Raw genomic sequence first — 20,551 nt, 5'->3', positions numbered from 1 at the left:
GAGTCAACGACTCTAAATATGTACACCTCATCTTATCAGTGAGGTAAAAGTCATTTTGTCACTTTTTAACTGTGTTTACGAGTAGTCAGTTGGGGGTACTGATAACGCTGAGTATCTAAGAATACACTTGCGATAAGATACCAAATACTTATGTACAGCTCGCAACCAACAGCTGAGATTGCGTGAATGTGTATAATATGGGGTAAAACGGCAACATTTATTTTATAACAAAATAATTTTAGTTGAAATCTTTGGAAATAATTGACGCTAATTGCAGGGTTTGTTGGAAAGGGGGGGATGGGGGTTTCTTTTGTGAGCATTGAGCTTAGCTCAAAGAGAAGCGAATGGTTGCTTTAATACAGCTCTCTTTGGCGGATCAAAAAACAATAATTTTGTTAATTAACACCTGGCCTGTGGCATTTGTATGCTGGCTCTATATAAAATTGACTTTAAGCGCAGATCTTAGCTCAGTTGCCCAAAAGCGCTTTGTTAGAAAAACAGCCCAGCGAGAAGCCCCGAAAACAGGTGAATACTCCATAAAAGTTGTATTTTATATTTAGATATTTGTGTTGTCATCCGAAGAAAGTGAAGCTCTCGAAATGCTTGCGACGCTTGGCTGGTTTTCTTTGTCCGTTTGTTAGATTATATTTAGTCGCTCTGTGACAGCTTTTGATGAATTTGAATGTTGGTTTTTTGATTAGGCCCCAATAGCATTATGGACTTCTACTATCGACCCGGATCTGCGCCCTGCCGTGCGGTCATTATGACGGCCAAGGCAATTGGCATTGAGTTTAATAATTTGATTCTTATCAACACACGCGCCGGTGACCAATTCAAGCCGGAGTACCTGAAAATTAATCCACAGCACTCGATACCCACCCTGGTGGACAATGGCCTCTCGCTGTGGGAATCGCGTGCCATAATGGTGTACTTGGTAGAGCAGTATGGCAAGGATGACACCCTGTATCCCAAGGACATACAAAAGCGGGCGCTTATCAATCAGCTCTTGTACTTCGATATGGGCACACTGTACAAGAGCTTTGCGGATTACTACTATCCGCAGATCTTCCAGAAGCGAGCGCCCAATGAGGAATGCTACAAGAAGATTGAGCCTGCTTTTGAGCTGTTCAATACCTTTCTGGAGGGCCAAAGCTATGCGGCTGGCGATAATCTAACTCTGGCGGATATATCAATCTTGGCCAGCGTCTCCTCCTTCGATGTGGCTGGCTACGACTTTAAGCGTTACGGCAATGTGGCCAAGTGGTACGAACAGGCCAAGCTGGTTACACCCGGCTGGGATGTCAACTGGGCGGGTTGCCTGGAATTTCGCAAATACTTTGATAGCTAGATCCTCGGATCCATGCTGTGCCTAATGTTTCAAATAAAGAAAGCTTCATTTATTGCACTTGGTTCTTATCAGTGAGGAGGAGCTACTAAACACTAAACATTGCACTTGGTTCACTTAACAGCTAAAACAGGGAGTTCGACTTGCTGAACTCGAGGGGACGTCGAAAGGACTGCTCCAAATTGTGCAGCCGCTGCTCCAGATCGTTCATCGAGTTGCGCAGCGCGTGTCCACGTGGACGTAGCGAGATTTGCGGCGAGTGCTGCATGAGGTCGTCCTTGACGCCCGAGAACGAGTGCCGCACGCAGGAGGAGCGCTTCTCGAACTTGGTGTTCTGATAATGTGGATGCTGGTGCTGATGCAGATGCTGATGCGCACGATGCTCGCAGCTGCCGTTGCGGCAATTGTGCGCCACCAGCGGCTCATCCGTTTTCAGTGAATCCTCGTAGGTATCACTGGAATGGAAGCAAGTGTAGCTAATTGAGTTGAGCTGTTGGTCTGGCTGAATGCCACCTACCTGCTGTCCGTGTGGGGCTGCTGGCGGAGCTCCAAGTGAGCCTTGGCGTGCCTGGGACAAAGCAGCTCCGCATTGCTGACCCGCTTGGAGCCGCTGTGCTGAAAGGAGTCGGGCGAGGTTTCGTACAGCTCGCGGCTGCTGAGAAACTCCACGCCCGAGTCCTGGCCAGTGGAGTGCAGCGAGAACAGCGACGTTTCATAGTTATTGCTAAAAGAAGTCGTTTTAACCACGGTTGGCTTTAACCCAAGTAGGACTTACAGATTGTTGACTGGCTGACAGGAGTTGTATTTAAGCACAAATGGGGCATTGCCATCGGCGGCTGCAGTAGCTGCCGCTGCGGCCGCCGCCTTGGCCGCAATGGACTTGGGCAGCGGCACGTCAATATATTCTCGCTGGCACTGCTGCTGCTGCTGCTGTCTGGAATCGGAGGCATTTGGCTTAATTTGGAACCAGTTTTTGGTGCCTGCTACTCACTCGTTCAGGTACTGATGATGCTGCTGCTGTGTGACCAGCGCCTGCTGCTGGTGATGGTGATGCAACTGCTGTTCCAGTTTCTCTGTGGCCGCTGCCGTCGACTGCGTTTGCGCCGAGGAGCACACCGACTCGTTCAAGAAGCCGCTCGTCGGACGCTGCTGTCCGATTATGTTGCTGCCGCTGCCCTTGCTGCAGCGCTGCGTGTGCCGCTGCTGGCGCTGACGCTGGCGTCTCTGCTGCGACCGGGACTGGTTGACGCCGGCTATGGTATAGGCCAGACCGGCTTCCGAGGCGGCAAAGTCGCGCTGTGACCAGAGCTGACTGCAAGCAGATGGAAGAGTATATGATCAGATTTACCGAGTGGCTTTGACATTCACATTCACATTCACATTTGAGTGTCAGTTGTCAACAGTTCTGGAGAAGCTTAGCTTAATTGCCAGCTGTTTGGGCTGCAGTTGCAGTTGTTGGTGTTGTTTGTGTTTTTGTTGTGCGTTGAGATTTTTTTTTACAGTTAGAATTCCAACGGTCAGGTGATCGGCAGCTACAGCCGGTTTTCCAGAGCACAACCAACAACCAACAACCAACAACAACAACTAAGTCATTTGATCAGCACTTAAAGAGATTTATTAGACGGCCTTAGACTAAGCATGTATATATGTATATGTATATGTATGTGTTTGTATGTTTATATCTATGGATAGCACAAATGCATCTATGAGCTACATTAAAGCGCCCGTTTGGCAGTCTTTCTGTTGCAGTTTTTTATGTATTTTTTTTGTTTTTTACCGTTTCTGGCGCATGCACAGGTAACAACAGGCAGCTATAAGTGCGCCCAGGCTAACCAGCGCCAGCAGCACCAAAGTCACCAACTCCAGGCCGCCCATAAAGCTCGAGGCGGAGGCGTGAGTGGAACGCGGCGCCTGCCCAAACTCGGCCAATTCGATGATGCGCGGCATTGTCTTGCTGCTGTCCACTTGCTGATGCTGAAGCTGCTGCAGCTGCAGCGCATCCAGTTGCAGTCCGGCCAGAGACCTGTAAAATCGGGGAAATTAATCATCTTCGGATTCCAGCCGGTTGAGTGGGCGTTAATGCTTACTCTTGCAGCTGCTCCATTTCCACAATGGAATTGGTATGTGGATCGACGGCGTAGATGTAGGCATTGGTGCTGTGCATAGGGATATATAGAGATATAGATTAATGTTAACCTTATAAAAAAGAGTTTGATTTTCTTTTTAATATTTCCTTAGATCCTGAGGATTTTCTCAGTTTAATAATATATTTCCAAGCCGATGTTATGGTATAAAGAAGACTAGATATCATCTAAGAAAAACATTAAGAAGTCATATCTATCTGAGAAAAGCGGAGAAGACATTGACATCAATTCTTAACCGATCAGAGCTATGTGTGTGATATAATTGTTTGGTTAAGAAACATTGCAAAACAAAACTAAAAAATGTTTCATAGAAGAGCTGTATTTATGATCAATCCAACGGGAGCTATAAAATAAAGTTTTCTTATGTTGTGCAGACATCTTGAAACCCGCAAAAAGTTTGATTGAGCAGTTCCTATGAGTTCCTATGACAGCTTCTTATAAGATATACTGTAAGACCCCGTCATTTACAATAGCTGAACAAGAATTTATGGATTTATGGAATTCAAGGATTTCACCATAAGTGGAAGAATATAAAATTGCTTGTTAATTCAACTTACGCCACTTCGGTTCCTCCAGAATTGGGTTCCAGCAGCCGGACGCGCACATCCTTGCCAATGGCAGAGCTGAGCGCATCCATAAGGCTGTCTATGCGACGCTCGACATCCACGGGCATGCCGGCGACCACGAGACGCACCTGCTTGGCCTCGTCTATGATGTACACGAAGACATTGACAATGCCGCTGCGACCGTCATCGGCACCGATGCGATCGGTGGCCTTCACATCGAAGCCGTAGATGCGCTCGTCCAGGGGCAGGTCGCCCAGCAAGCGTATGTTGCCCGTTAGGTCATCGATGCCGAAGAGTCGGGTGGGCTCGTTCAGCAGACGATAGCGAATCTCCGCATTGAGGCCCTCGTCGGCGTCCGTGGCTGTGACGCGGGTCACGTGGTAGCCGAAACTGGCGCTGCGGGGCAGCACGGCGACAATTGGCTGCCCGTTGCCACGGAACTTGGGTGAATTATCGTTTTCGTCTGCGATGCGCACCACAATGCGGCACTCACTGGGCGAGAGGCCCTCGACGCGCTCATCGACCACCGGATAGGATACCTTGGCGTAGTTGCGTGCTCCTCGACTCAGTCGATCGGCGCGTACCCGGAGCTGATAGCGTGCGATGTGCTCCCGATCAAAGGGCTTGAGGGCGTAAAGCAGCATATTCTTGGCATCGTATTCGAACGGTGGATGCGCATCGGACTCGTCCAGGCCCTCCTCCAGCCACAGGGACCAGCGATAGTTTTCGGCATTCAAGCCGGCCGTCAGGTTCAGACGCATTACCTCAATGGGCGCCTCATTGTTCTCCGTCAGCTGCACATCGTAGTACGGATGCTGGAATATGGTCACATTGATCGGAATCTCCGGCTTAGGTGGCGGCGTTGGCTCAGTAACCGCCTGGCCCTGCAAATTGATGAGCACCACGGCGGTGGCCGAGAGCGCTGGACTGCCCAGATCGGAGGCAATAACAGATACATTGAGGTGCTCATAATCGTTGTAGCCCCGTATATTGGACACCGTGGTAATGGTGCCGTCGCGGGAATCTATCTGAAAGACGGGCGCATGCAGCTCCTGATGCAATATGGAGTAGAGCACCAGTCCATTGCCATTGCCCACATAATCCTTGTCGATGGCATTCACCTGCTTCACAAACATGCCCGGCAGCGTGCTCCGGTCCAGATACGCCTTATAGACAGGCACCATCATAGTGCGATCTGCCAGATCAGCTATATACTTGATCGCCTTGGTCTGATCGTCGTAGCCAATGAACTCGGGCCGGTTGTCATTGATATCCATCACATTCACCTCGACATCGACGCTACTCGACAGACGCTGCATTGGCTCCGCATTGTCGCTGGCTATCACCTGGAAATTGTACTTGGCGCGCAGTTCCCGATCCAGCTGGCCGTTGATCTTCAGCACGCCCGAGGCGGGCTTCACTGTGAACGGCAGCTGCAGGTCACTTAGGGAATACGTTATGTTCGCATTCTCGCCGTAGTCCATGTCAATGGCCAGCACCTGGCCCAGCACACTGTCCTTGTAGTCGCCCTCGGGTGTGTCAAAACTGTACCAGGACTTTTTGAAGGCCGGCACATGGTTGTTCACATCGATGACCGTGAAGCGCATGCAGGTGGTATCCTTGAGGCCGTCGATATCGGTTACGCTGAGATTCAGCCAGATCTCAATGTTGGCCGCCAGCGGATAGTTGACGGTCAGCTCGCCGCTCAGCTTGTCTATGGCAAAGTGGCGTACGGTGTGCAGCTTGATCATGGGCATGCCCGGTGAGCGTTCCACCTGCTCGCCGTATAGCTCATAGTGCAGCTGGGCATTCCTGCCGAAGTCTTCATCGCTGGCGCTCAGCTGCAGGAGCTTGGCGCCCACCGGCGTGTCCTCATAAATGGCAAACAAGGGGCATTTAACTGGAATCGCGCGTGCCACACGGCGTCGAGATTTGGCGCGACCCACAACGCCAGCGCCAGCGACGGATCCAACCGCGCTGCCCTTCTCCCTCTCCATATGCAGTCTAGGGGAGCCGGGTATGTGATAGGCGGGTGGCGCCATCATCATGCCATTGGCGCCAGCAGGCGGCAGGACCATGCCATGCGAGCTCTCCACAAAATAGATCTCCATATCCGTATTGTATTCGCGAATTTCCAGACGCGAATCCTTGAACACGGAAATGCGCTCAAACATCGGTCCATTATCATTGACATCCGCCACGAGAATCGTGAGATGCGCATAGCCCGAAAGGCCGCCAGTGTCCGCGGCCACGATCTTCAGATTGTAGAGCTGTTGTTTCTCCCTGTCCAGGCCGCGCTTGCCGGTATAGCTAATCCGGAAGTAGGGACCGGTGCTGAGCTTGAAGTTTGACTGCATGAAAGAGTTGTGCAGCTCCTGGTACTTGAACTCCTCGTTCCACTGATCGGTCAGATTGAATATATTGAAAGCACCTGTGCTCTGGGGCAGCTTATGCTGGCTGGCATTCTCGCCAGTGCTGGCATTGACATACTCAACGGTGAACTGATCACTGGAGTCACCCTGGAGTTGCACGCGGAATTCGGCATTCATGCCCTCATCGGCATCGGTGATTTGTATGGCCTGGTTCATGGACAGCTCTGTGCCCACGGCGCAGTTCTCATTGATCAGGCCAACGTAGGTGAGCGCATTGAACTTGGGCGCATTGTCGTTGACATCGTCCACCTTGATGTTCACCTGATAGATGCCCGCTCCGCTCACCAGCCCCGTGCTGTACTCCACTATGACTGTGAGCTCATAGCTGGCCTGCTGCTCCCGATCCAGTCCGATCAGCGTCAGCAGGGTGCCGTCTTCCGTAATGGTTATCTTGTTGATCACCTCCTGCTGATTGGCTATAATATAGCGCAGCTTCAGATTTGTGTCCCCCGCCAGACGTCGCGGCAGCCGTCGCTTCGACTTGGAGTTGCGACTGCGATTGCGACTGCGGAAACGGCTGCCCATGGTGAGGTTGCCGCTGCCCGCAGCTGTGCTCAGCTCACGAAAACTGCCCAGTTCGTTGTTGGCCACATTCAGCGCATTCTTGTAGAGCAGCTGGCCAATAATGCCGCCCACCAGATTCTCCTCCACATGGAAGTTGATTATATTCATATTGATTTCCCTACATAAGCAAAAGGAGTAGACATTACGCTATGCAACTGAGAGTCCTGATTTCTGTACTCACTCTATGACAGGTCGCAGTGGCACCTTCTCCGGCTCGGGTTTGCTTACAATGTGGATCGTTAGATTCGTTATGAGCACACCCTCGTCGCTGAGCTCGGGTGAGGCTGCTGTGGTCAGCGGCAGGGAGCTGCGCGAAGTGATCAGCGGCTGCGATGAATTGGCAAAGAGCTGAAAGGAATTTAAAATCCGTTCAATACATATGTGCATCACCCGGTATTCCTCCAGCCACTCACATAATTGGCCACCGCTTCAAAGTTATAGATGCGCCTCTTGAACTCCGATAGCTCACGTATGACTGTGATAATGCCCGATCGCTCCTCGATGGCAAACGGCACGCCCTCGGAATATGTGTGCAACAGATCGTACATTATCTCGTCCTCGCCATCGTATATCAATGTGGTGCGCACCTGACCCACCGACGTGCCGAGCGGCGTACTTGCGCCCACCCAAAATTCATAGGGCGCGCCCACGAAATCGATCGCCTGATCATCGATCGTTGCATAGACTTCGATGGTGATGACGGCCAAGGAGAAGCGACGCTCTGAGGGATTGGTGGGCTGATCGCTGGCCTCCACGAAGACCGCAATGCGACCACGTCGCAGCGGACCAGCCACATAGATGGTGCCGTTCTTGCTGTCCAGCCGAAAGGGTATATAGCCGCTGCCCTTGGGCCGCTGTAGCTCGTAGAGTAACTGACCATTGGGGCCGTCGTCGGGATCATGGGCGGCCACCCGACCGATCTTAGAGCCCACAGCTGCCGTTATGGGCACCTTAAACTCGTACAGATTACCATGATCGAACTTTGGATTGTTGTCGTTGCTGTCCAGCAACGTGATATCCACTCGCACCATGCTGGGACCCGGTTTCTTCAGATGCTTATCATCCAAATAGGAGGGATTGCGTTCCAGCGCCTCCACCCTCAGCTGTATGGATCGCCGTTGCTCGCGATCGAGCAGGCGATCATCGCGCACAGTGATCCAACCGGTGCGAGAGTCGATACGAAAGGCGCCAGCAGCTGTTTTATTCTCGACAAGATTGTAGAGGAACTCGGAGTTCTCGCCTTGGTCCCGATCAATGGCATTCACCTGCAAGACGCTGAAGCCCGTGGGCAGATTCTCCACAATAGATATATTGTAGAAATCGGCCTCAAACTCTGGCACATTGTCGTTCAGATCAAGCACCTCCACCTCGATGCTGAGAAAGGATTTTTGATAAGGAACGACAAACAGATATTTATTTGAGATGTTGGATACTCACCGTGCTAGAGCTTTCTTTAGTGGATTATCCTTCTGTCTTGCCTCCAGTTGCACCACAAAGGTATTGCCCGGCAAACTCTCCTCCTCGAGATCAATCTCCTTCTGCAGATACATAACTCCGTTGTGGGGATTCACACGGAACAGCTGACGCTCATTGCCAGAGATGATATCATAGACAAGTGTGGCATTCAGTGAGTCCTGATCATAGGCCATGATCGGCGGAGCAAAGTACAGCGGAATGCGTACGGGCATGCCGGTCATTGGATAGAACTCATTGATCTTGGTGCGATAGACGCCCTCGGTGAACTTGGGCGGCAGATCATCCACGTCGCGCACATTGATTGTGATCGTGGTGTTGGCCTGATTGGCGGGCGTGCCACGATCCCAGACAAAGATTGGCAGCTTAAACTGCCGTATACCGTTATCAAAGTCCAGCTCACGCTTGAGTATTAACAGCGGTCGGTGGGGACTCTTCAGGGCAAAATACGGTCTGCCATCGGCGGAGAGCTGCTCTGGAACCGTTGACATGCTGAAGTGCACCTCCGAGTTGGGTGTATTGGGCTTATCCCGATCGAAGGCCTGCACGCCCTGAAAGATGATGCTCTCAACGGATGTATTTTCATCCACATCAACCACATAAGGAACATTGAGAAACTCTGGCGCATTGTCGTTGACATCCTCAATGTAGACCGTAATGGAGAGGTAGCTACCCTGTGGTTGAAATTAATTGATGCGAATTTATGTGTAGTTCAACTTGAAAGGAAATCTTCAGTTAACGAACCTCCTCAAGCTTTTCGTTCCTGCCTGCGCAGAGTATGCGAAACTTGAGCAAATTTCGGGGCACATCGCGATCCACGAGACGCTCCAGGGAACGCGCCAGGCTAACCACCAGAGTCGTGGCATTGTATTCCGTTAGATTAAAATACTTGTGATCGGCGCTGGCATCGGAGCCCTTGAGGGCCACACTGGAGCGTGGATAGGCCTGCACGCGTAAGATTTCCTTGCCTACCTGGGCGTCTTCGCGTAGCCGTATGAAGCGCACACCTTCGCTTTCCGTTGCAGCGCCATCTAGCGAGTGGAAGACGCAGCTGCCGGAGCCCACTAAAGTGGAACAGTTACAGATTAAATACTATATAGACATGAGCTGTGATTAAGATACGCGCAAAACAAAAAATCAACGTTGACAAATTATCTACACAAATTTGTTGTTTCTCTTTTATTTGGCATGCTAATTGCGAGCTGAGAACCGAAAACGGAAAAAAAATAATAATATAACAACAATTGAAAATCTCCATAAGGCAACGTGCGAAGCGAATCGTTGGGCCAATTGTTTGAGGAACTGGCAAACAACTAGCCGAAACTTTCTACGTTTGTCGCGTGGCTGGGCGCTGCCACGCCCACAAGCCAACTGTGATTTTTCATGAGCAATTGCAACACTTTTCCACATGCATTCAGCTGTCGCTGTCGCAGTCGCAGTCGCAGTTGCAGTTGCTGCTGCAGTTGCTGTTGCTGTTGCCATCTCTCATCTTGCAGCTGCACTGCAATCAACGAATTATTTTAGCGTTAAGGCTTGCGGGTCGGTTCCCACCCTCATGACATAATTAGACAATGTTTTGTTTTTTATTTTTGCTAGCCCCAACGACTGCTGCACTGCAGCCGGGGCCAAGTCAAATGTGCCCCAAGTGACAGGCAACCGCACAAAAGATGCGGCGCCCGGTTGGATTCCAGTCTGGGCTTGGGCCTCTTGTCTCTTGGCTGACGTACTGCCTCAGTGGCTGACTTTCTGACATTTTTTCGGAACATCTAGTACACGGCGGCGAGAAACTATCATTTCAGATGTCTTTTTGTCTTTTTGTCTTTGCTGTTTATTGTTGTTTCAGTTGTTGTTGTTGTTGCCTTATTATTGCTGGAGTGAAATCTTCGCAGTCTTTCGTAGGCTTTACTTGTTTATTGTTAGTCTTATTTCATTTTTTTTTTTAAGTTTTATTGTTGTTGTTGTTGTAGCTGCTGCCAGCTATTGCAATTTGAGCTGCAGTTTCTATTTACTTGCAGTTTCTGGCTCGTTTTGGTGTGAACTCGGATTATTGCCAAGCACACATATATATAGTATACTTAAAATGCATATAATATGAAAATGTAGCATTGCAATTGTGCCACAAAACTTGATTGGGCCGGAAATGCAGGTGGAACAAGCCAGGTGAAGTTGCTACAGTTTCATCTGAACACAGCTGAGACTGAGAAAAAGCCAGCGATTAATGCAGATAAGTACTATAAATATAATGGCATGCATCTAAAAAAAACTTAATTTCTGCGAGTCTTAAATTATCTAATGCACTATACATTCAAATTAAATGACATCTAAAGTGGAACTAATTGACAAATATTTGAACATATGATTTCCGGGCTTAAGCTTTTTATTTAAAACAAATTTTCAGTGAACCACCAATTTATCTTACATTCATGATTTTATCCAATGCATTAAATTTATCCTAAGGAATTCTCAACCAAAAGTTAATTGAATTAGGAATGAGAATTGGGCGATGTCTCTTATGTCCCAAGCTTAAGCAATGCAATTTGGGTTTTACTTTTAAATTGCTCGAATGATGTTTCACACATATCTTTTAAGAACTATCTCTTTATATATTATATAAAAATGTTTATCTTGACTGACTGCTAGAAGCAGAAGTTTTCATCTTATGTGATGGAGGTGCACGTCAAGACAGGGTATTGGGAAATTCCTCCCACAAGTTTGGAAAAATGGCGAAAAACGAATTGCAAATTTCTTTGCTCAAATTAATTTGAGGCGTATTTCACACTTTTCGGAAAATCCATTCCTCATTCGAAGATTTGATGGGTGAAGTTTCACGATCAAATTCATTTCCAAAGATGAAAAGTCATTTGAGATGTGTTTCACACTTTTTGCAGAATCCAAACATCCTCTGGGGAAAATATAGATTCAAAGAGTTTTTGGCGAAGTTTTAAGTTATGCCCGATTTGCTTAAAACTTGTTTTTAAGGAGATCAGCCTCAAAACTATTTTTGATATTTTAAGAAATTAATGAATACGCAACTTTGGAAATTTAGCGAAAAACTGTTGCATGAAAGTTTTTTGTTTACCATCAGATCGGCTTTCAATTCATTTTCACCAATTTTTGTGATAAATGTATTTCGATTTTCGTGAAATCCATCGCTCTTGGATAAAAGCGCGGGTCAAACGTTTATTTTCGGCTTCCACAATTCTCAGCACAAGGCTAACATGGACGGGAGCCGTTGATTTCAACTTTTGGTTCTTAATTCGATGGGAAATAGAAGTGGAGATCAAGATAGTACAGCCAGAATTAAATGTTGTACGGGCGGGAACTGGATGGAAAAGTAATATCCAAAAGGTAATACCCGCTAGTATCATATAAGATATCCAATTTATGGCACATCATTTTTAAATGTTATACCAAAAAAAAGTAAGCAGAAGAGCAAGCTATTTATGTATCTGTGGCTTATCCTTTGCCTAGTTAACGTCCAACTTTTTTTTCACATAACTCTCACAATCACTTAATTGATTTATATCTGGCGCATTTAATAATAACAATCAGTCCAGCATCTAAATCGTATTGTAACACTTTTAGTCCATGTGTCATAATTCTCAGATCGATCTAGTTCGCTTTGCATCTTTTAACTATCCACAATTTGTGGCACATTCACTGTCAATGCTCTCATATCATCTTAATGGTATATAACTTGAGTGCATTTCACATTTATGCTAAGCACAGTCCACAATCAAATGAGTTAAGAGGGGGAAGTTGGGCAGTCGTTGGGGAGTAGTTGGTACACTTAAGCATTAAGTTCAAGCGGCCAGTGTTTTATTTAATGCCAAGCTAGACCAAGACAATTACACATAAACACACACACACATGAATTAAGATTTAATTAGAACATTGCGGCATTCTTTAAGTGGTTCCAGTTAAACATTTCAACTTTGTGCCGCGCGACGTGTTTTCCCAACGTTTTGGGGCGTTCGCTAAAGGTGTCATAAGGTGTTGCCACAGTGAGGTGCCGCAGGAGCTGGTTAGGAAATGGGCCAACAAGTTTTGGCACTGTCGCAGTAGGCGTTGGTAAGCGATCAATTCAGTGGAATATATTATATACATATGTGCCACATATTGCATCAACAGACAACAAACTGACCAATTGGCACACACTGCAACGCTGGGGCTTCCACTTCCTAGTCGCTTATCGCCGCAGACAAATGTAAATTTACGACGTTCAAATTGAAATTTGGGTTATTTAACGGGACAAACAAGTTGGCCAATGCAACAAAAAGCGTGAGATGAAAGACATCAAGACTTTGGATGTTGTCAAGCTGCATTGACAAATCCGCTCAGTGGACAGCACGCACAACTCTCTAACACACACACACACAGACACACTCACTAACAAGGCTTAAACGACTTTTTGGCCCGCAACTTGCCTTGCACTGGTCCCGTTTGAGCCGCAGCTACCCACAGGAACATCAAAGCGCTGAAGCAGGCGGCATAAACAAGGCCCGCGGCCATTTTCTGACACATTTTTCAAATCGCACGGATATATTCGGAAATTTAAGTTTGGCGCTCGTTTTCGAATGCGTTTTTGCAAAGCGTTTGAATACAATTTCCCACACACCCTGCACACACGCGCACACACACTCACATCGCGAACAACCAGCGCAAACAACCGACAACGCAAACACCTCACGACCAACTGAATGATGTGCCCGGGCCGCAAGCTCGGCCGAGCTGAGCCCAGCCAAGCCAAGCTGGGTCTCTATGTGAACAACATGTGAAGCGACTAGTTTTGCTGCAACAACAACAACAACAACAGCGACAACAACAACAGCGATAACAAGTGCAACAAGTGGCAGGAAAATGAAAATCTTGCAGTGGGCGCATCCACACAGTCTGGGTCAAAAGAATAAGCAGCAGCTGCTGGGCTTATCCTGGACTTGCCTGCTGGCCAAGAGCAGCTGACATGTGGATAGGTCTTCCAAGCACCGTTGCAGCTTTGTTCCGAAAACAACAGCCAAAATGGGTTTTGACTTCAAAAGAAAACAAAAGAAGCAAAATGAAATGGAAAAGTATAAAAAAAGAAAGAAGGAAGACCAGCCCAGAGGCAACAACAACAGCAAATGGCAATAGACTTTGTAATAATAAAAACAATAAACAGCCAAACTTATTAACATAAACACGCAGCAGAAGCAGAAGCAGTAGAAGAAGCAGAAGACGAGGAAGAAGCACAGGTGCTATACGCATATGTGTCCGGCTAGGAGATACCCTGTGAAATGTGCTCTTAAATATATATATATATATATTTATTTATAGCCAACTGTTGTAGGCGTGCGTGTTCAACTAGGAGATACCCTGTGAATCTGTATGAAACTGCCGTGGGAAAAAAAAAATATAAAGAAAGTAGCACAGAAAAAAAGATATGGCTAGTTCAGCTCAACTGACCAAGAAGAATCTCTCCTGCTGCCCAGTTACATATATCTGCAGAGGTCCTGTATACCCGCTCGACTGCACATTTTCAATGGGTATGGGGCATATAGAGCGCAAGGTGCGCTTGCTGAGCTTTAGCGCCCAACGTTCACGTTAGCCAGCTCGGCCATTAACACGCCCCATTCTCAGTAGCTGAGAGGGCAGATCCCAACAAGATCCAACCAAGCGCAGCTGCAGCTCAAAAATCAAAATAAAACAATCTGAGACAGTGGCGAGCAACAATGCAATAAGCTGGCATCGAGCAGGGGCCAGATGAATGCACTTGCTTAGCATAGAGTCAAAGCCAGGCCCAGAGCCGGAGTTATAGCCGGAGCCAGAGCCAGAGCCAGTGCAGAGGCGTCTTAACGGTGCTGGTCATAGCTGGAGATGGGCTCAAAGAATGCAGCAGCGAACGGCAACAACAAAATGATCTCAAGAGCAGACTTAACAACAACAGCCAACAACAACAACTGCAATTGTGGCTAATAGCCTTTACATAACACCTGAGTGGAGCCGATGTTGCAGCTGCAGCCAGTTGATGGGCAGCGGGCGCAGTTGCCGGGGGGCAATAGTCGTCCGCCCAGCGGCTTGGAAAATTGGCGCGTGCGAGGGCTCCTGCAATTGCGGTTAGCAGCAAATACTCAATATACGTCTGTATGCTAATGTGCGAGGGCAGTTCCAGGAGTTGGCAGCAGTTGAAATCAAGCGCAGCAGTGAAAGGAGGAAGCAGCGCCAGTCCAAGCAACATCAGACAAAAGCTAATTTGACTATGCGCATCATAAAATCGGATTACGAGTTTGCCCTATTAAGTTACGGGTTACAACAATCAATTCGGCTTTGTATTATTCGAAAATGATGCAACCCGATTCGATTTGATATGCTTTGTTGCCTAAAAAACACTATCGAATGTTGTGTAGGCATGGCATTTACACATATGAACTGATCAAAGTGGATCGTGCGTGAGCTTGATAGAACTCATATGTTTGGAGACCTTTGATGGAACGGTTCCCGAGGGCAGATAAGCAATAAAAACTAAAGAAACCAGTTGGAAAGGATTTGTATCAAAATAGAATGTAACATCTCCGATTTCAAAAACTTTATACATTGAAAACTCTCTTGGGCATATTTTATAGGTATTTGTTTGTAGTTAAAGGAACAAGTTGAAGACTCTTCCGATTTCATAAAGTAAATACAGTGAAAACTCTTTTGGGCGAACAGCGACAGACGGGCTTTTTTTTCCGCCCAAGAGACAACGAGAGACAATGTCCGCCAAAGGGGAGGAAAATCTGCTAGTTGAGTTTTCGCTGTATATCTGAATCTGGCATCAAATCTAAGTTGATTTAGCTATGTTAGTCTATTTGTCTATCAACCATTAGTCTTTTTCCATGCACACTTAGTTTTCTTCTCTCTATTTAAAACTTAAGATAGATTCGTCTTCTTTTTATATATTTTTGGTGGTTGGAGTCTACCGAATTCGGCTAAAATTTTCTCATATAATATTATAAATATCTTAAGCGAACTTGATAATCATTATTTGAATATGCTTTTAATATCTGAGCAAAATCTTATCCTCATTAATTGATCATATTTTATAGGAATGATCGGCTGGAGGTTGAGTTGTACATACCATATATGAAAAGATCGTTTAAACATTAAAACATATATATGTGATGGGATTTATGGTACTTTTTAGGCTACATATGATAATGATGTTTCCCTATAATAATAGTAAATGAATTATAAATAATTTCGTTTTCTGTTAGTCAACCTTTACTCTTTCTTTTACTTTACTTATTACTTCTTAGGATACTCTCTCCTCTATAAATCTTATAAGTATGGGTCATGGTTATAGTTATTATATTGCCAATCCAATTTTCTGAATAGATCTAACTATGACGACCATAGGCTAAGATAAAACAACATCTACCCAATAGTCTAGGTGTTCAAACCCGGATTGTCGTAATACGGTTACCTAAGGGTCTACTCGGCTCCTCACAGCTCAGGATGCTTTATTTTTTCTATTAACATATATGGCTATTATATAATTAAGCAAATATCAAAATGTAGTTCAATGCCTTATTCCAATTATTAAAAAAACAATTATTTTCTTACTACTCACTCACTTAGTAAATAGTATACAACTTGGGAGTATTACAAACAAGTAGCCAAAAAAAAAGCAGGTGTCGTCTTTGTTGCAACTTGTTTTGCTTATGTTGGCGGCTCTCGATTTTTTGGCTACTTTCTTATCCAGTTTATGCGTTTACTTAAACACCATAAAAAGAAACAAACAAAAACATAAGATTAAAGACAAGTTCCAATGCAAAGGTAGTCGGTAATACCCGACTCTGACAGATAGATGGCGCTAGCACGGCATGGTGGCTGTCTCTGCTAAGCAAATGCAGCAGCAAATGCACAATCCGGAACAAAAAGCTTTCAGCGCTTCGAATGCTCCACAGTGAACTGCAAAATGATGACAATGAAATTGACGGCATACGAGACGAGAAATAGCCAAAAGGCGTTGTCCAAGTTGAAGAGGCCCAAAATGGAGAACTTCAGGCAATCCGCGGGCCACATCAGCAACGGCGTGGGGCGCATGGCCTGCAAGCAGAGTGAGCTAAAAGCTAGTGCTCAAGTGCTCAAATGCTGAAGTTTCACCCACCTGCTCTTTGGTCAGCTCCTGCGGCACATAGCACAGCTCCAGGCAGCGTCTACGCAGTCGTGTGTGCCGCAGCTGGCAGAGATGCGTGGCCAGTATCATCGCATAGAGCTGAACGGCGACTATCAGGCAATAGTTGGAAATGGTCAGCGGTACGCCGTGCTGCTCCACAAAGTAGGACATGTAGGCATACATATTGGCCAGAATGTTGATAAAGTTGCCAATGACCAGCAGAAAGATGCCCAGCTGAAAGACCCGGATAAAGTTCTCGCACACCACCAGCAAACGTCGCTCCCGCCGCAATAGACGCTCTTGCTGGCCTGGCTCCTGGGTCAGTTGCTGCCACTGCAGCTCCAGCTGCTGTATGCCGGCCAGCAACAGCAGCAGTGCACCAAATACGCCGTTGCCAAAAACGCTGCTCATGTGCTGCACATAGAGCTGCACGCCATAGGCCAGCAGCTGCAGCCAGGGCAGACGAGCCGCGTTCTGTTGCAGAAAGGGCACATTGCAGAGCAGCTCGTAGAGCGAGAGCAACAGCTTGCACCACAGCAGAAGCGTTGCGGGCCAGCTCAGCCTGGTTCTGCGTTGCAGACGCGCCAGACCATTCAGCAGCTGGGCCAGGCGCTGGCGCTGCCAGATGTGCGCGCCCAGCAGCGCCAGCGATATGCCCACATCGCCGGCCATGGTGGCCAGTGCAATGCGCCCGAAGAGCTTTGAGTGCTTCACGTTGGTCGTCGCGTACAGGGCCACGCTCTCGCGCAGCAGCAGCGGTGATAGCGCCAATAGGCCGAGCCACTGCAGCGCGGCGCTGGCCGTTATCGCGCGGCGGCAGCGTGCGCCACGCCCACAGCTAAAGCTGAGCGGAGCCAGGCCCAGCGTTTGCCACAGACGCAGCAGCAGCAGCAGGCACAGTGCACCAAAGTGTGGCAAGCTTGGCATGTCCAATGCGACTAAAGCTCGGGCCAACTGCAACAGAGCTTGCTAACTCCCCAAACGCACACACACACACACACAACCTTCTTAGGGTCTGGCGCGCTGTTAACAATCTAACTACAGCTATAAATTTAGGTTTGAGTGCGATTGGCACAGCTCGTTATCGCGCCCCAGCGGCATTAGCGCAATTCCAGATAAGTGCGACAAGAAACACGATCGATAGATACACAGATACGGATACATTTACAGATACAGATACAGATACAAAATATTTGATACATTAACACACAACTTGCTTATGTATTGTCTGCTCGGCTGACTCAGCTGTTTGCCCCTAGAACCTTGGCCTAACGCGCAACTGAAAGGTTTTGGTCAATGTGGACATAAAGTTTGGCATTTCCTTCATCTGGTTGAGCGCTTCGTTCTTCGTATTCGACTGATACTCGTAGGCCACCTTGCGATTGACAGCGGTCAGCAGACGCAACAAATCAATGCCCTCCGGCTGACTGGCCTCGTTGGCAGCCGCGCTGTCGAGCACTCGACAGAGGCTCTGTATGAACCAGGAGCCGTCGTCCACATTGCGGAACGAGAAGTACTCTGGAAATGTGAATAGGAATGCCAATGGTATTAGAACTAACTAACCAAACTGAGCACCAGCTCTCACTTACTCTCGAAAGTTGAGTAGAAGACGAGCATATCAGCTGTGCTGGGTATGGCATAGGTCACCGGCTGTACTGCTGGAGGCGCTGCTGGGGCAAGCTCCCTTGTCATGACCGAGAAAGCTGTGAACTCCACAGCCTTTTCCAAGTTCTCGCCACGACAGGCTTGTATAAAGAAGAGCTTCGGTTTGTTCACGAGCGTCTTGCAGCTGTCGCCCAGGAAGGGATTCCACAGGCGCTCAACGGGATAGGACATGTCCTGAAGAAAATCTTTAAAGTTATTTAATGCTTGTATAAATCTATTTAATTCATGCTTACTTTGGCATAGACCTTGCCCTCTGAGCCATGCGACATGACAACCAGCACAAAGCAATCGTTTTCGCTGTGATCCTCACGAGCCACTGCAACCAAAAAGAATTTCCCATTAAGACTCGGAACACATGCATCCGAAAGAGCAGCATATATTCCACATAAACAGGCATTACTCACCCTCTTTAAGCATGTCGTTGATTTCAGCAAAGGTCAGATCGTTGTAGGGCCGAACATCAAACCCAAATCCAAGCAGGGACCGTTCTATATCATCGCGATCCCGTTCGGTGCCCACGCGCTGTTTCTGACCCTTGACATCCTTGTGATTAAGGACCAGGGCTACGCCGGCGCGTGTACAACTCTCGTAGGTATCATCGGTGGTTGGTCTGGAAATAATAATCCGCTTGAGATCCGCCTCCGATGTGGGCGTCTTGGCGATTTGCGTGGCATCCGCTTTGTCTTTCTTGTGCTTATTTTTGTTGCCAAACTTGAGCGAGAAGTCCGTATCGTCCATGTCCGTCTTTCGTTCAACCCAACTAGTGACTAATTGGGTTTATTTCAAAAGACAGAAGCTTTCGCCCCAATACTAGCGCTACCAGCTGGTCTTATCTTATCAATGCAGCGCGTTATCAGCATACGCTGAACCTTCAAAGCTCCCCAACTCTTTGTGGGCTATGCTGCCTAGACGTTGATTAGCCTGCTTCAAGGGAAGTTCTCTTCATTGCCGGCAATTGGCAGCTAATAAAATGAGTTTTCAGTTGCACACAGACAATTCGATTTGGCCAACGAGACACGCCCACAATAAAGGTACACCAGCAAGTAAGGGCTGTTGTCCTCCTCAATGGGTGCTGTCGTCATCGCTCATGGAAATTACAAACATCCGCCAGCTCTGGCGGCCTTCTCCTTGACTATTAATGTGTTTTCCATAATTTGCAATACGCAAAAATAAAACCGTATAAAACCGAGTCGCAGCGCGCCAAACTTCGCTACGCAATTCAAATTTAACACGCACACAAAGCAACGGAAACCGGAAATGAGTATGGCACCCAAAGAGCACCAAAGTGTTTCGCCTCACACAGGGTTCTTCTATCAGTACGCTCGTGCCAGTGTGCCCGGACGCAGTGCCCAATTGTCAGTGTGCCGGCACCCAAGTTTACCGTTAGAGCGCTACGTGGAAAGAGAGCGCGCTGCGTGGGCGCCTAAGAGAGCCGTCGCCGGTTAAGAGAGTGCGCAGTGCGGAACGCGTGGCAGACGAAACATTGTTGCAGACCTGGCCGAAATAAAAACTATCCGGCTAATTAATTAGGCTGGATGTTTTACGAAATGCCTCAAGCGCCTTACTTGAGTTCTGGTAGGATGCTCTCAAATGAATTACATTTATACGTTATTTAATAGAGTTTAACAAAAATATGCTAAATTAGTTTAATCGTGAGCATTTATTAAGTTAGATTCTAGCTGATAAAGCTATTCCCCATGTTAAATTCCATCAGTTCGAATATACAATTATCTTTCAATTGTCGGCGCACATCTGCATTAATTCTATGTTCAATTGAATTTAATTATCGCTTTTACATTATGCGCTTCATTTCACTGCGCTTTACTTTAATGCGACCGCAGACAAAAATCAAACCGACCGTCGATGGCGATTGGTGATGCGATTGCATTGCAGAGAACAGTCCAAATCAGCAGCATCAGCAATGGCTTGAAGAGAACATAAACACGATAGCAACAGCAACATCATCGAGCGTCGCACAGTGAAACAATATTTTGTGCTAGGAGAGAAAAACTTACGAATATATTTAAAATGTTTAAGCCATAAAGAGAGTATACATATCTTACAAAATGGAAGAGTTTTGCAAAAGTTGTATATATATAAATCAGTTTTTGTAAGACATTGCTTTTGTTCGGCTGAACATCCGGACTCACTCAAGCAACTGGACATGAAGAATACTTTGCTAACACAAAGATATATTATTGCCTGAGCCGAAGCCAGGTTAAGCTCCT

At 47.2% G+C, this 20,551-nt stretch overlaps 4 protein-coding genes across 4 annotated transcripts; 1 reads left to right on the top strand and 3 right to left on the bottom strand.

Annotated features, from left to right (window-relative positions):
* The first annotated feature begins 126 nt into the window (after positions 1–126).
* On the top strand, positions 127–1,400 carry LOC135435863 (glutathione S-transferase 1-1-like). The gene is made up of 2 exons (XM_064693096.1): positions 127–525; positions 702–1,400. Exons 1-2 carry the CDS (start codon positions 345–347, stop codon positions 1,346–1,348), a joined length of 828 nt encoding a protein of 275 aa, XP_064549166.1. The 5' UTR covers positions 127–344; the 3' UTR covers positions 1,349–1,400.
* Positions 1,383–13,036, bottom strand: Cad89D (cadherin-89D). Its single transcript, XM_064694973.1, has 13 exons — positions 12,919–13,036; positions 9,933–10,025; positions 9,269–9,588; positions 8,489–9,198; positions 7,465–8,425; positions 7,233–7,399; positions 4,047–7,169; positions 3,433–3,501; positions 3,123–3,368; positions 2,337–2,657; positions 2,121–2,279; positions 1,863–2,069; positions 1,383–1,800 (listed from the first exon to the last, which is right to left on the bottom strand). The coding sequence occupies exons 1-13, from the start codon at positions 13,034–13,036 to the stop codon at positions 1,470–1,472; spliced, it is 6,825 nt and encodes a 2,274-aa protein (XP_064551043.1). The 3' UTR covers positions 1,383–1,469.
* A 3,081-nt stretch (positions 13,037–16,117) lies between these two features.
* Gr89a (Gustatory receptor 89a) lies at positions 16,118–17,668 on the bottom strand. Its single transcript, XM_064694454.1, has 2 exons — positions 16,650–17,668; positions 16,118–16,588 (listed from the first exon to the last, which is right to left on the bottom strand). The coding sequence occupies exons 1-2, from the start codon at positions 17,583–17,585 to the stop codon at positions 16,424–16,426; spliced, it is 1,101 nt and encodes a 366-aa protein (XP_064550524.1). The 5' UTR covers positions 17,586–17,668; the 3' UTR covers positions 16,118–16,423.
* Positions 17,669–17,799: 131 nt separating this feature from the next.
* On the bottom strand, positions 17,800–19,099 carry Decay (Death executioner caspase related to Apopain/Yama). Its single transcript, XM_064694455.1, has 4 exons — positions 18,728–19,099; positions 18,557–18,639; positions 18,248–18,497; positions 17,800–18,176 (listed from the first exon to the last, which is right to left on the bottom strand). Exons 1-4 carry the CDS (start codon positions 19,059–19,061, stop codon positions 17,914–17,916), a joined length of 930 nt encoding a protein of 309 aa, XP_064550525.1. The 5' UTR covers positions 19,062–19,099; the 3' UTR covers positions 17,800–17,913.
* Positions 19,100–20,551: the final 1,452 nt, after the last annotated feature.

Source organism: Drosophila montana, unplaced genomic scaffold (genome assembly GCF_035044405.1).
Source record: "Drosophila montana isolate Dmon_TW-CO22-7 unplaced genomic scaffold, ASM3504440v1 contig_3733_1, whole genome shotgun sequence".
Classification (NCBI taxonomy): domain Eukaryota; kingdom Metazoa; phylum Arthropoda; class Insecta; order Diptera; family Drosophilidae; genus Drosophila; species Drosophila montana.
This window is presented reverse-complemented; position numbering and strand designations above follow the sequence as displayed.

Excerpts from the sequence above, each read along its gene's own strand:
- LOC135435863 (XM_064693096.1), top strand. The coding sequence starts at position 345 with ATGGTTGCTTTAATACAGCTCTCTTTGGCGGATCAAAAAACAATAATT. Across the intron at positions 526-701 it reads GCGAGAAGCCCCGAAAACAG|GCCCCAATAGCATTATGGAC; the intron begins GTGAATACTCCA and ends TTTTTTGATTAG.
- Cad89D (XM_064694973.1), bottom strand. The coding sequence starts at position 13,036 with ATGGCCGCGGGCCTTGTTTATGCCGCCTGCTTCAGCGCTTTGATGTTC. Across the intron at positions 3,502-4,046 it reads TCTGGAGGAACCGAAGTGGC|CACCAATGCCTACATCTACG; the intron begins GTAAGTTGAATT and ends CCCTATGCACAG. Across the intron at positions 2,070-2,120 it reads TGTCAGCCAGTCAACAATCT|CAATAACTATGAAACGTCGC; the intron begins GTAAGTCCTACT and ends GACTTCTTTTAG.
- Gr89a (XM_064694454.1), bottom strand. The coding sequence starts at position 17,585 with ATGCCAAGCTTGCCACACTTTGGTGCACTGTGCCTGCTGCTGCTGCTG. Across the intron at positions 16,589-16,649 it reads AGGAGCTGACCAAAGAGCAG|GCCATGCGCCCCACGCCGTT; the intron begins GTGGGTGAAACT and ends CTCTGCTTGCAG.
- Decay (XM_064694455.1), bottom strand. The coding sequence starts at position 19,061 with ATGGACGATACGGACTTCTCGCTCAAGTTTGGCAACAAAAATAAGCAC. Across the intron at positions 18,640-18,727 it reads CAACGACATGCTTAAAGAGG|TGGCTCGTGAGGATCACAGC; the intron begins GTGAGTAATGCC and ends TTTTGGTTGCAG. Across the intron at positions 18,498-18,556 it reads AGGGCAAGGTCTATGCCAAA|GACATGTCCTATCCCGTTGA; the intron begins GTAAGCATGAAT and ends GATTTTCTTCAG.